General features: G+C 49.9%; 1 protein-coding gene across 1 annotated transcript in view; it reads left to right on the top strand.

Moving 5' to 3' along the window:
* Window positions 1-296: 296 nt before the first annotated feature.
* Window positions 297-13,394, top strand: part of Itgad (integrin subunit alpha D) — a 28,589-nt gene continuing 15,491 nt past the window's right edge. Inside the window, exons 1-9 of the mRNA XM_038335615.1 lie at window positions 297-350; window positions 2,082-2,187; window positions 4,586-4,689; window positions 4,821-4,891; window positions 5,025-5,139; window positions 9,391-9,521; window positions 10,310-10,455; window positions 12,871-13,024; window positions 13,123-13,273. Coding sequence (XP_038191543.1) covers window positions 314-350; window positions 2,082-2,187; window positions 4,586-4,689; window positions 4,821-4,891; window positions 5,025-5,139; window positions 9,391-9,521; window positions 10,310-10,455; window positions 12,871-13,024; window positions 13,123-13,273 — 1,015 coding nt within the window. The 5' untranslated portion in view covers window positions 297-313. The remainder of the gene's footprint in view (window positions 351-2,081; window positions 2,188-4,585; window positions 4,690-4,820; window positions 4,892-5,024; window positions 5,140-9,390; window positions 9,522-10,309; window positions 10,456-12,870; window positions 13,025-13,122; window positions 13,274-13,394) is intronic.

The following is a 13,394-nucleotide window of genomic DNA, read 5'->3' on the forward strand; positions in this document are numbered from 1 at the left end:
GAGCCCCAAGGGCCTGGGACCTATAAGCCACTTAGTACCAACTCTTACTATCATCTGACTAACTAGAAGGGTAGGCTCTAGGAGAAGGAAGCCTACTTCCAATAGGTGATGGGAAGGAATGCATTAAGCCTTTCGTCATGGGGTGTCTTTTGCCTCTGCCCCACATATCTATTCTATTAACAAAGTCCTTTCCCCCAGTGAGGTGGCTCTCTTCCCGCCCCTTGAGCTCCTGACTCATTACTTTAACTCCCCCAAAGAGGTTTAGCACCCTAGAGGCTCTGCAGCTCTCTACATCCCAGCCCACTGCTCAGTAATGGCTCGTGGAGTTGTGATCTTCCTGTGCAGCTGGGGTAAGGCTTGGGAGTGGGGAGGGCCTGGCAGGTTAACTGGGGACTCTTGGTCATCTCCAACAACTCTTAGGCAGGGCAAGGACTTGAATCAAAGGGAGGGAGGATAGGTGTCTTTGTAAGCTATGCCTCTATGCAGGGTGAATGGCCTTTCCAGAAAGTCCTATTCTCCGGGGCTTTCCATTTACAAAGTTCCATGTACGGAGGTGTAAGGGGCCATTGCAGAAGCTAGTAGGTGGGAGGAAAGGCTGGATTCCACCTTCCCGGGCCCAGGTGTTCTCCAAGTCTTGACTTCAGGTAGGTAGGTCCCACTGCGATCAAGAGAATAGTCCATAATTTGAAATCTGTACTGGGAATAATTCATGTATCAGATTCATACAGAAGCCTAGACTTGCACCTCTCTTAGAGATGGCAGGTCTGGGTGCTGAGCCTGCTCATGGCTGCCCTAATAGAAAGAGCTCTGTGGGTTTTTCATTCCCTGGTGCCGCCCAACTTCCCCATTCACTTCCTGCTGTCCCTGTATTGTCCACGAGGGTTCGAGCCTGCTAAGAGGGGAGTCACCTAAGGCGGGAAGATAAGTGTGTGTGGCTCCCGAGCATGTGGCCGCAGGGTTCCAGCTCTCTAAATATCTGAACCCCAAGTTCAAATGTCTCTCTGGCACAGACTCAGACAAGTAACCCTTTGGAGTGTCCTTGCCCTGGATGTGGCGTGGACTCCAGAATCCAGAGACAGGTGGGAATTCCAGGGGCGTGGGGAAGAAAGATGGTTGTTTAGGAATATGAGGGAGCAGAAAGGCTTTTGAAAGGTAGAGACCTCCTGAGGGTTTGGCTTCACCACCGGCAAGGGGAGTGTGACCCAGTAAGGATGAGGAGAACACGCTGGATCCTGCATGCACTAGCAAGTGGCTATCCTGTGAGGGGAGTTGAGGATATAGCCTAGCACGCCCAAGGCCCTACCTAGTACTAGAAATGGAGAGTGAGGTATTCCGGAGCTAATATAGTAGATGGCCTAATTCCAGATCCCAGATGTCCTCTGAAATGACTTGGAGGGGATGTTTCCCTGGAACTGTTACCATCTGCATTGGGTTTGTTCTTTGTTTTATTTCTTACATTTTTGGTGGTGAACCTAGCCTTTAACAGCTGAGACATCTGCATTTTGCCATGGCTGGTCTGGAACTCACCCTACTGTAGACCAGGCCAGCATGGAATTTGCAGTGTCTTCATGCCTCTGCCTCCCATGTGCTGAGATTAGAGGCATGCACCAGCACATCTGTTGGGTTTGGCTGTTTATTTTTCTTGAAGTGTTACATCTTTATTTATTTTGTGTGCATGTGTGTGTTTGGGGGTGCAGGGGTGCAGGTGTGGGTGCAGGGGTGTGGCTGTGAGAGTACCATGGCATACAGGTAATGGTCAGAGGACAGCTTGCAGGAGTTAATTTGCACCTTCCACCATGGGAGTCGCAGGGATTGGATTCAAGTCATCAGGCTTGGTGGCAGGCCAGCTGAGCCACCTCGCTGGCCTGGGTTTGGTTATTTTTGAGGGAGGGAAAAGGATGAGGACCACCCAGATGGCTAGTGTGGACCCACAGTGGAAGCACAGTGGGAGGAGGAGACTTGACTCTCTTGGGCAGGTGACACCCTAAACTGGAGTGGAGTTGAGCATCAAGATACCAGGGGTCATTGGGGATTTGGCATCTTTGATGACTTCCAATCCTTCTACCTGCTGTATTCCTTAGTCCTGGCTTCCTGTGATGGGTCCAACCTGGATGTGGAGAAGCCCACTGTGTTCAGAGAGGATGCAGCTGGCTTCGGGCAGACTGTGGTCCAGTTTTGTGGGTCTCGGTAAGAAGGCCCTGCCTACTCTCCTATGCCAACCCCTTCCAGGTCCTCGGCAGGCAGGTAGCTGCTGCTGGCACACAGCAGAAATGTGCCTTGGGTGAGAGGGAAGTCCTCCATTTGTTATTAATGGGTCCACGGAGGACGGCAAAACTGGAGGTAAGGCCTGGTTTTGCACAGGATCCTCTGAACCTGGCCTTCTCTCTGTGTGGCCCCTGTTACTGCGCCAGACTCACGCTTGCTAAACTTGCTGTTTACTGGTCTACCCTGAGACTCCTGGATTGCTAACTGTTTTACCTTTGCCTTTGTGTTTTGTAAGCAAGAAAGGATGGAAGCAGAGAAGCATGCTGGGAGTTGGCCCACAGACCCATTTAGCCCTCAGCATTGCTCTGCAGAGATAACCCACTTCTGCCTAACAGCTCCTGTGCTGTCTTCCCCTGGCATGAGCTGGGCATGGTCAAGGTTGATGAAGTTACCCCCCAAACCTTAGGGGATTGAGGGGGTACTTAGAAAACTACCAAGAGACTAGGAAACGGGGAAAATCTCTCCCCAACCTCAGGAGGCCCCATATTTTTATTTTGTATGGATAGCCACAAATTATATACCTGCCCCCTCCTCCCACCCCAGCACTCCTATTCTCTTGTCCCAAAAATAAGAACCAAAGAATTTCAAGTCATGCGGCATGGGTATAAATTAATGTGTTAGAGACCCAAGGAGGAAGGGAGCAAATCAAGGGGAATTCCAGGCTGCTCCATGGAGGAGGTGGCAGTGAGCCTGAGAAGATGGGGTTTCCCAGGCCAGCAGGGAGCCACAGAGGCCCCTGAATTCTGTAAGCCACCCCTCCACCCAGCTAGCAAGCTGGGGAGATGGGAAAAGCATCAGCTACAAACTCTAAGTTCCAGGGTCTGGTTCCCCCCCCCCCCCACCCATCTCTTTATTTAAAAATGTAACACATAGGAGGAGGAAGGGCCTTGGTCCTGCCTCAAATGGTGTGAAAGACTTTGTAGATTCCCCATGGGAGGCCTCACCCTCTCTGAGAGTGAATAAGGAGAAGGTGTGTGTGGGGGAGGCGGGAGGACCAGAGGGAGAGGAAACTGGGATTGGTATGTAAAATAAGATTGTTTTAAAAATAAAACAAGGGAAAAAATGTAACTCATTAGCCGGGTGGTGGTGATGCTCGCCTTTAATCCCAGCACTCGGGAGGTAGAGGCAGAGGGATCTCTGTGAGTTCAAGGCCAGCCTGATCTACAGAGCTAGTTTCAGAACAGCCAAGGCTACACAGAGAAACCCTGTCTCAAACACAAGACAAAACAACAACAAAAACAACACATAGACTGGTGCACGGATCTAAAGGGTCCAGCTCAATGATTCTTTACACACGTATATGCCAGGGTAGCTGTTGTTTAGATCAGCTTGCAGCCCTAAGCCGGCAGACCCCACCTACCCCTACTCGGCACCAACATCCAGTAACCTGGAAGGTGACGCACTCACAACTCTCACCGGAAGTTGGTTTTTAGGCTCCATTGGTAATTCCCTGATCGCTACAAAGCTACGGTTTGTCCTGAAAATTTCTTTAAGTCATAATGGAGACACTAAAAAGATGGAGTTTCTGTAGAAGAATGAGCTTGGTAAAGAAAACTCAAGTTTGTTCTTCATTGTTGCCATCAAGTCCCAAACCCTGTAGCCATCTGCTAGGTTCTCCTCAGGGAGCTCCTGGACACACAGAATTGCAACTTTCTGTAAAGTATCCTCTGGAGAAAAGAACCCTTAGGAGCCTGTTGAATTAAGGCTGCCTTGGCTGACGAAAAGATACAAATCCTTGTTTGCTTTTCTTGTCTGGGTGGGGAGACTGTTGGTAGTGACAAAATAGTTCCAAATTTAAAAAAAAAAATCCCCTTGAGGTGTTTTTTAAGAAAACTATTTACATTTCTACTATGAGGATTAGGTACAGACCTGCTATAACCATATTAAATTGTCCAATTTAACTTGCTTACATTATATTGAAAAATTTCCAGTTAACTATAGTCACCTTTGCTTGGAAAGCTTATGGTCTCAGAAAGCTGTTTCACTGAACTCAAGGTGACTGTTTCTCAGATGGCTCAGAATGGCAGATGCATAATATGTTTCCATCGCTGGGAAATGTCATTTATGGTGCAATATTTTTTGTAAAATAATCCAGAGTCTTTATTCACCCAGCTACATATGATTGCACATGATTAACAAGCCGGTGGGCATCCCTTCCATGCGTGTGGATAAAACACAGGACTGACTTCTAAATAGCCTCCCAAGTAGAAAATGCCCAAAACTTCCCCCACAAAGTCTTACTTCCTCATGGCAAGATAGTTCCTTGTACCCAGGGTGCTCCTGTTTCTTCTCTGACTGTGAGTTGTGGTTGTTTTTCTAGACTCGTGGTGGGAGCCCCTCTGGAGGTGGTGGCAGTCAACCAAACAGGACAACTGTATGACTGTGCACCTGCCACTGGCACGTGCCAACCCATCTTACTGCCCAGTGAGTGACTGAACCCAGGGATGAGTGCTCTCAGCTCTCCTAATGTGTTCCTTTCAGTGGACCCCAGCTAAGGCTAAACCCCTCAGTGAAGCTGTATGGTTGAGTGTGACTGTGTGTGTGTGTCTTCTCAGCTCCCCTGGAGGCTGTGAACATGTCCCTGGGCCTGTCCCTGGTAGCTGCCACCAATCACTCCCAGTTGCTGGTGAGTTCTCTGGGTCACAGGAAGATCGTGAGAGGCATAATAGGAACTGAAGGAGGCTAGGGGTAGGGATGGGAGTTGGGGTGGAAGACGATGCCTGGGAAGCAATGCTCATGGAGGTGGTCTCTGCCTTCAGGCCTGTGGTCCAACCGTGCAGAGAGCTTGTGCGAAGAACATGTATGCCAAAGGTTCCTGCCTCCTTCTAGGCTCCAGCTTGCAGTTCATCCAGGCTGTCCCTGCTACCCTGCCAGGTGAGTTTGCTGGAGACAAGGCTTCTGGGGAGCACAGCTTGCATTGTGCAGACAGAGAGTGAGGCCTTCTTCTCCTGGCCCCTTCTGGAGGGCAGTGTATGGCTGAGCAGGAGCCTCGGCAAGCGGAAGAGGTGGGCAGGAGCACACTTTGGCCTGGCAATGAGGACAGTAACCCTCAGTTGGCTATGGTTGGATCAGAGGAGAGCCTGGGTGCTGGCCGAGCAGGGTGTGGCGGTGTCACAGTTGCTACAGGTGTCTAGGCACTCCTTGGTTTTCCTTTGATGGCAAAAACAAGTCTTAAAGAAGAGAAACCCATGAGGGAGACAGCGTGGATGCCTCATGACCAAGCTGCTGGGTTCTCCAAACTCTCTCAAGGACAAATGACAGAGCTGCAGAAAGTGTGGTGCATGGTTGTTTGAGTGTCAGTCTTGTACAAGGAGGACGGGACCTGGATGCTCTCTCATTGAGAGTCAGTCTGCAGGGTTAGGTGTTTTCGTGTGTACAGGTAATAAAGCCTTTCTCTGGACTTTAGCTTCCTCATTGGTAAAGGGTTAGTATTCGTGTAGCCATAAAGATGAAAGGATTTAGGATGAAAGGTATACAAAGTAACTAGATCCTGGCTGGAACAGCCCATGTGATAACCCTTGTTCTGTCAAACGGTTGTGTATTTGCCTTGAGGGAAGGGCCCAGAAAAACTGCCTCATCGGTAGCCTAAGAATGGAGGGCAGGAGTCGCACAGGATGCTAAGCTGAGAGCAATGCTTTAGATTAGAGAGGCCACAGTGCCGTCAACAGTGAACATTTAGTCCATGTTAAAGCAGCAGCAACAACAGCCCAGACTATGCTGCCAGACCAGAATCTCTTTGGGGAGCAGAAAGAACAGAGAAGCAGTGTCTAGGGTTTTAGGATTTGGGGAGACTGTGTCCAGCCAGAGGAGGTCAATGTCTCCTCACAGATGTCCTGGGAAGTCACAAGGTTGGATGCCTGATGGTGAAGAACATAGATGCATGAACTAGGTTCAAGAGAGGCAAGTTTGGCAGAGGTAGAAAGAACTAGGGTCCACTGGCTACCATCGTCCAGAGGACCAGCGCTCTGTAAGGCCTCTGGGTTGTAGGCAGGATTGTGTTTTCATTTAACTGGTGAGAGAATCAGGATCAGGGAGGCCTCACTTATAAAAAAGAGGCCACAGAGCTCAGCCAACCTTTGTCTTGTTGGTTTATTGCCTTCTGGGAGATGCTCAGCTCTATTCAGGAACTTGCTGTTGGAAGCCTGGTGGACACAATAAAAAGGGAAAGAAACAGGAGACATTTGATAGAACTTGACATAGACCTGGCCTGAGAGAACACAAAGATGTTGTTTTGTAAAAAGACTGAAAACGGGGACAAAATTCCAGGGATGGCAACCACTCGGGTGTGTGCAGGGCAGTGAGGGGAGCTGCCGTGCCACCCGTGTGAGGCTATTGCCACAAGAAAGTTAATTTATATGCATATAAGGTGATGACTACGGGGTCTGTCTGCCGCTTCATGACAGTTAGCTGTGGTCACCATCATCCCTGGCCTCACACATCTCTAGGTCTGCAGAACAGAGGATGCCCGAGGCGTCTCAGCCTGCTGTGTGGAAGGCTAGACTCTGTGGTCACTGCAGAAGTAGAAAGGGAAGTGGTGATCCCCCACTTCTCCCCAGCACCTGCCATGGTCCCACCGCAGCTCCGGTTCAGGTCCTGAGATTGGGGAAGGGGCGTCGGCGAGAAGAAATGAAGTAGTGTGTCCGACCGCCAGATGAGTTTCACACAAGAGGCTGGCCCAAATAGCTCCAGCGTCTTTATTCATACTCCTAAAACAAACATGTACTTCCCACCCTCCAATGTTAACTTCTAGCAGAAACAAATACATCAAATACGGTTTTTTCCCAACGTTTACATCAAAACATCTTTTAAAAAAAATGCTTATCATTTTGCCAGCTTGGCCAAATATGGAGCCAGGTACATCCTATCTTTACAAATCTAAAAGGGGATGAGCATCGGCACACATTATCAAGAGCAACAACATCATTCCAAACTTAACAAAGCATATTACAGAAACAGGGGTGAATTGCCGCCAGTACTGTCAGCACTGAATCGGGACAGCTCCCAGGGTCAGGAGTGACAGCTGACACCCCCCAGACAAGAAACCTGCCTGAGAAGTTCTGGATAGGAGAGGGAGGGGGAATGGAGGGGGGAGGGGGGTAAATGGGAGGCGGGGAGGAGGCGGAAAATTTTAATAAAAATAAAAGAAACCTGAGAAGCATCAGCTCCCAAAGAAATTTAGATAAAAATATTTGAGAAGAAGAAAAATGGGGTTTCCAGGAATGATCACATCTGTCCCCTGCGTGACCGACAAAATGACAAAAAAAAAAACCGCCAAGAGAATCGCTAATATTCTGAGAAGAGAGATTGCAGGTTACGCTGTCCCAGCACAGTATTCTGCGCTGTCTGGAAATCCACTGGTGCTTGCTAAGTGACACTGACCCCCTCGGAGTCCCTGACTCATCTGGAGACCCGATGGACAAGCACTCATGTTCTGGTCTGAAACTAGGCCACATGGCTCCCAACAAGCACCCTTGAGGCCCTGGTGCATGGAGCAGACGAAGTGGAGGGGCAGCTGCGAGAGGAAAAAAGCCCTTTTTATTTTAATGGTGTGTGGGAGGCAAGTTGTAGCGCTAATGTCTCGGTGTGACACCTCAGGGTTATGCTGGTCGGCTCGCTCCCCACCCTGTGGATAACGCAGGATGTGGGTGCTGGTGGAGGCAGCAACAGGGTCCTGCGTATAACCCACAACCCCAGTGTGAACCTAGGGACAATCTGAAGGGCCCTGCTTATTTACATGCTTGTGGTATGTCTTTCCTCTTACAGTGTGATCTAGATGAGGCCCGAGGTAGTAGCTTTTTGAAAGTTAGGGCCCTGCAGCCAGGTTTTCCCAGAAACATATTCTGAGGTTTGAGGATGTTCTGGAGAGCAAGGCTGGTATGCCAGAGGAGAGTGATCTGGACAAAAGGTAAGGGCTGGTTAGCACTTCCCTTCCAATGGAAAAAACCATTTTCTTTAGGGAGGAGTGAGAGCCCCCTGAGGCAGAGGAAGTAACCAAACTTCACCCTCTGAGAAAGTGCGAAAGCAGACACTGCCAAGATTCCCCAGGGCGCCTCCCCAGGGCTGTGCAAGCTTAGAAAACTGGCAGAGAGGGAACCCGCATTTCTGGGAAGAGATGTGTTGGCTCTGTGGAGCGCCTGCAAGCCGTGCAGAGAGCTCCAGGGTTGCAGCTTTCGTGTGTTATCATCTGTGCTGGTGACACAGTGGCCTCTGGGTCACCCCTGCTCCTGTCAGTCATCCCTCACCACACCCCTGCAGTAGCCCTAAATTGAATTTTAATGCAGTTGCTACTTGGGTCTGTTTTGGGTTCACTTTCTGGGGTGATTCTGTGCGTCAAATCCAGAAATCTGTCACACAACAGCGAGGTGAATGGTGAGGCGGTTCTCTATAGATGTTTCCCTGACCTGGGAGTTTGGACACTAGTTGACCCCGTATGTAGGCTGGAACCCTAGGTAACACACCTCCTGTCCAGAGGGATTCTTGGAACACCAAGCGCTATTGCTGGCCAGCTCCATGTAGGCTAGAAGCGAGTGCATCAGCATCGGAAGGGGATGGGCCTGGGTGGTACCCCACTATTCACTGCAGGTGTGTTCTGTAAGCCTAGAGAACTCCTGGCACGTGTGTAATGGCAGCAGTAATCCTCACTCAGGGCCATGCCTTGTATTGATGTAAGTGCGTTCGTTGTGGCGATAATCTGATGTGGTAGGTACTACTGTTATCTGCATCTTAGAGACAGGGAAGCCAAGTGCTGAGGTATCAATTAAACGACTGCCTAAATTCATCAGCTAGGGAGTGATGGAGCTGGGTATTTTGGTGCCACGAGGCAACCTTGAACCACCTTGCGAATTATCCTGCCTGTGCTTTCTAATGCCTCAGAGCATGCAGTTAATGAGGAGTTGCCTGGTTTCCTGCAGAGCCTGTTTGGTCCCTGGCCTTTACTCCTCCCTCCCCACTTTTCCTGGCCTCTTTGAGGGCAAGTGAGGACAGGACCAGGGCATCTGGTGCAGGAAGAAGAGGGAAGGGCCGTCTCTGCAGAGGGCTTGTCTCTGTTGAGTAAGAAGGAATTCTGGGACCCAGGAGATGGTTGAGGCCCATATGTGCATCTGATTTCTCTCTCCTTTACTGCAGAGTGTCCAGTACAAGAGATGGACATTGTTTTCCTGATTGACGGCTCTGGCAGCATTGATCAAAGTGATTTTAGCCAGATGAAGGCCTTTGTCAAAACGTTGATGGGCCAGTTTGCAAGCACCAACACCTCGGTGAGTACCAGACGTGGTGGCCTGTGGAAGGGTGGCACAGATGTGGCCTCACACAGCCGGTGGAGGAGGAAGTCCAGAGGGAGAGCTCATGACAGGGCTGTGAGCCAAGGACAGTGTCCACACGTTCCACGTTGTTTAACACCAAAAGAGCTGAGGACAGCGCATGCCTGGGATCCTAGCACTTGGGAGATTGAGGCAGCAGGGTCACATGGATTCAGGTTCAGCTGGACCATAAAACATGACCCTTTCCAGACAAAAAACAACCAGCCAACCAAACAAACATACACGTAACAGCAGCCAAGGGTTTTAAGACAATTTAGTCGTGAAACCTTACCGTAGGTAACTCAAGCAAGCGAGTGGTTTCTTTATTGTGTGTTCTGTATAATCCACAATATTTTTATCTTAAAGTACACGGGAAATGAACTGTACATCCAAAATTATTCTTAAAGTGAAGTTTAATTGAAAATAACAACAGGCCCATTGGTGAGGTGGTTCAGTGGGGAAAGGTGCTTGCTGCACAAGCCAGATGACCTGAGCTCTCTCCCTGGGACCTGCAGCGGAAGGAGAGAACCAAATCCTGAAAGATGTTCTCTGAGCTCCACAGGCACATCATGGCTCACCTGGGCATGCGCATGCGCGCAAAGACCCAAACCCACACACCAGAGAAGGAGTGGGGGAAAGGAGAAGGGCGGGAGGGGGGATGGAAGGGTGGGGAGAGGGAATGGAAGGCTGAAGGAGGGGAGGAGCCGTGGAGAGTCCTGATCCTGGGGCTCCCTTGACTTTCGCAGTTCTCCCTGATGCAGTACTCAAACATCCTAAAGACCCATTTTACCTTCACCAAATTCCGGAGCAGCTCGAACCCCCAGAGCCTGGTGGATCCCATTGTACAGCTGCAGGGCCTGACGTACACAGCCACAGCCATCCAGGAAGTGGTGTGAGTCCTTCATGGGTGCCCGCGCCTCTGCTTAATGTTGAGTCAGTACAGTTCTTAGCTCTCCTCTGGAGGCTCTGGAGGACCATCGGGAAGAGGGTCGGCTGTAGGCAGACTGCTTTCCAGAGTGCAGTTCCCACGCGTGCGTGAGACTGGATTCCTCTGCAGCTGCTTCCCCTATGCCTGGTTCTAGGAACCTAAACAAACCCTTTCTTCTACACATCTGGTCAGTACTGGAGCCAGGTGGTCCCTGCAAAACCCACTTAAGGTGGTGCGTCCGGCAGAGGGTGCGGTTCTCCTGTGGAGGAGTGAGACTGAGTGTCCGGGGGTTTCTTGTTGTTCTGCGCATCCTTGGGTGCTGCGCTAAAATGTGCTAGGATCATCCCAGGCAAGAGATCCTCTGGCTAAATGCACTCGTTCTATTTCATGGTGGCTCTTGTGCCTTGGACAAAAGATAGAAACCCCAAAGGGCTTAAAACCACACAGAAACACCTCTCCTGCAGCCCCTCCTCAAGCCCTCAATGCTTTCCCGCTGCCGGCCCTAGGGAAGTGAAGTGGCAGTGACCCTGGGCTCCAGGCCCACATCCCAGAATGCACTGCAGCTCTCCAGCGACCCGTACCCCAGAGCCAGCCTCATCTTAGCACGGAACTCAGCTACTGCTTGATTCTTTCCAGCGCTGAGCTAATTTTCTTCTCTTCTTCCTCGCCCTCTCCCTCCTTCCCTTCTTCCTTCTTTCCCTTAAGTCATTTTATTTTAAAAAGACAAAATGGCAGGGCTGGCACTGTGTCTTATTCTTAGCATTTAATAGGGAGTGACATCCCTCTAGTCCTAGCCCTTGGGAGGTGGAGACAGGAGGACCAAAAGATCAATGTTATCCTAGGCTGACTTTGAGATCTGCTTGGGATATCTGAGACCAGTTCAGCTAGTCATTCATAAGACCTTACGTCAAACCACAGCTCACAAACTCCGAAACGGTGGTAAGGTTACAGGATGAAGGGTTACCCATAATTCCTTTAGACATTCTAGCATATAGAATATTAGAAACAAAAAGTGATACATTCAAATGAATCAATAAATTCCACCTGCCTGACACGGTTCAAATTCTATCATTTGCCTTTATGCAGGCTGATGGTGTATGGTCACAACAGGGTGAAACCAGATTTTCCTGTATTTTTAAAGGAAAATTTAAATTTATAGCATGTTTCATATCTCACTACAGTTTTGACTTTTACTTTTCAACAAAGGAGCCAAAGAAATCGAGTTATGTTTTGTTGAATTCCCTGCCTAATGTTGGACAATTGGGTAGTTTCTAGCCTTGTCTTTGGCAGGTGTTCTGATACGTTCTGGACTTGAGTGTGACGGTGCACAGGACCCTTTAAAGCATTTGTTAGAGCTACGACCTGACTGGCACTCACTCACGGGCCTTTCACGGTCATGTGATCTCTCCAATAACCAGGCTCCATTTGTTTCAGTCGCCAAATCTGGTGACTTCAATGACACATATTCTTTCCTCCTAGTCCAGAGAGGATGGCGGGTCCAGCTGTTTCTACAGATGTTCTTTTATATAGCCAGAACCCAGAGAGCTCCTTCCTATGCCTGGTGCTCAGGAAGGCCTGGCTGGAGGGACTGGGCTCAGCTGAGATGGTGGGGCTTGTGTCCGCCTGTGGCCTCTTCCTGTGGGCTGCTCCTGACACCTCTAACAGAGCAGCCAGACTTCTCTCACCGCGACTTACAAGTGTAGCCGGTAGCCGTGTATCTACATCCATGAGGAGAGCACTTGCCTGGCAACGAGAAATAAGCCCCTGCATTTCTCTGGGTGGAAGTGAGTCACGGGCAGGCCTGGTTCTCTGTGAGAGAAGACACAGTTTTAAAGCATGGTCAGGGCACAATTGCTGCCATTTTGCTCGGAGAGAATCAGAGGCGCAGAGAGGTTAAGTAGCACATACAGAGGCATCTGCATCCAGAGCTGCTCCGCACCACACTGCCTCTAGGACTGGAGTTCTGTGGCAGAGAGACTGCAGTAATATGAATGGCTTTGCTATTTTTCTTATTTCTAGTTTAGCTTTCCAAAAGGAAATCTTTTATCTTTCCTTCCTTCCTTCCCCCCCCCTTTTTGGGGGGGATGTTTGTATAATGGGAAAGAAGTAAGGGGATAGGTGTGAGAGTCAGGGTGAGGGTGTGTGTGTCCCAGATCTCGCTGTGTAGCCTGAGCCTAGCCAGACTGGAGCTCATTCTCCTCCTGTCTCCATCTCCAAAGATCTGGACTGCAGTCCTGCATCACCACTGCCGACGCTGGGTAGTTCCATAGCGTGCCCTGCACGCCCTTTCTAACATAACCAGATGAGCTCCCGTCTTTGTAGGTTGTCTTTCCAGGATCAATTCTGTCTTGATAGTCATTTCTCTTCATTGTCTGACAGGAAAGAGCTATTTCATAGCAAGAATGGGGCCCGCAAAAATGCCAAGAAGATCCTAATTGTCATCACGGATGGGCAGAAATACAGAGACCCCAAGAAGTACAGTGATGTCATCCCCGAGGCAGAGAAAGCTAAGATCACTCGCTATGCTATTGGGGTACAGTCTCTTTATCCTCATGCCCCTCAGACCCAGCCTTCTCTTCTCCCGGTGAAGGCTCAGTGGGTTTCTACTGCTCAGATGCCTCTCTGCTGCAGGTGGGGGATGCCTTCCAGGAACCCAGTGCCCTGCAGGAGCTGAACACCATTGGCTCAGCTCCTCCACAGGACCACGTTTTCAAGGTGAACAACTTTGTAGCACTCGGTAGCATCCAGAAGCAGCTTCAGGAGAAAATCTTTACCATTGAGGGTGAGTGGGGGCAAGCTCCGGCCTTGGGGTTGAAGGGATTGCTACCAATTGCTCCCTGTAGTCTTGATGTCATCTTTATTCATGTCACCCCCAAATGCCGTATAGAGCTCAGGCCCCAGAC

The sequence above is a fragment of the Arvicola amphibius genome, chromosome 1 (assembly GCF_903992535.2).
Source record: "Arvicola amphibius chromosome 1, mArvAmp1.2, whole genome shotgun sequence".
In the NCBI taxonomy this organism is placed as follows: domain Eukaryota; kingdom Metazoa; phylum Chordata; class Mammalia; order Rodentia; family Cricetidae; genus Arvicola; species Arvicola amphibius.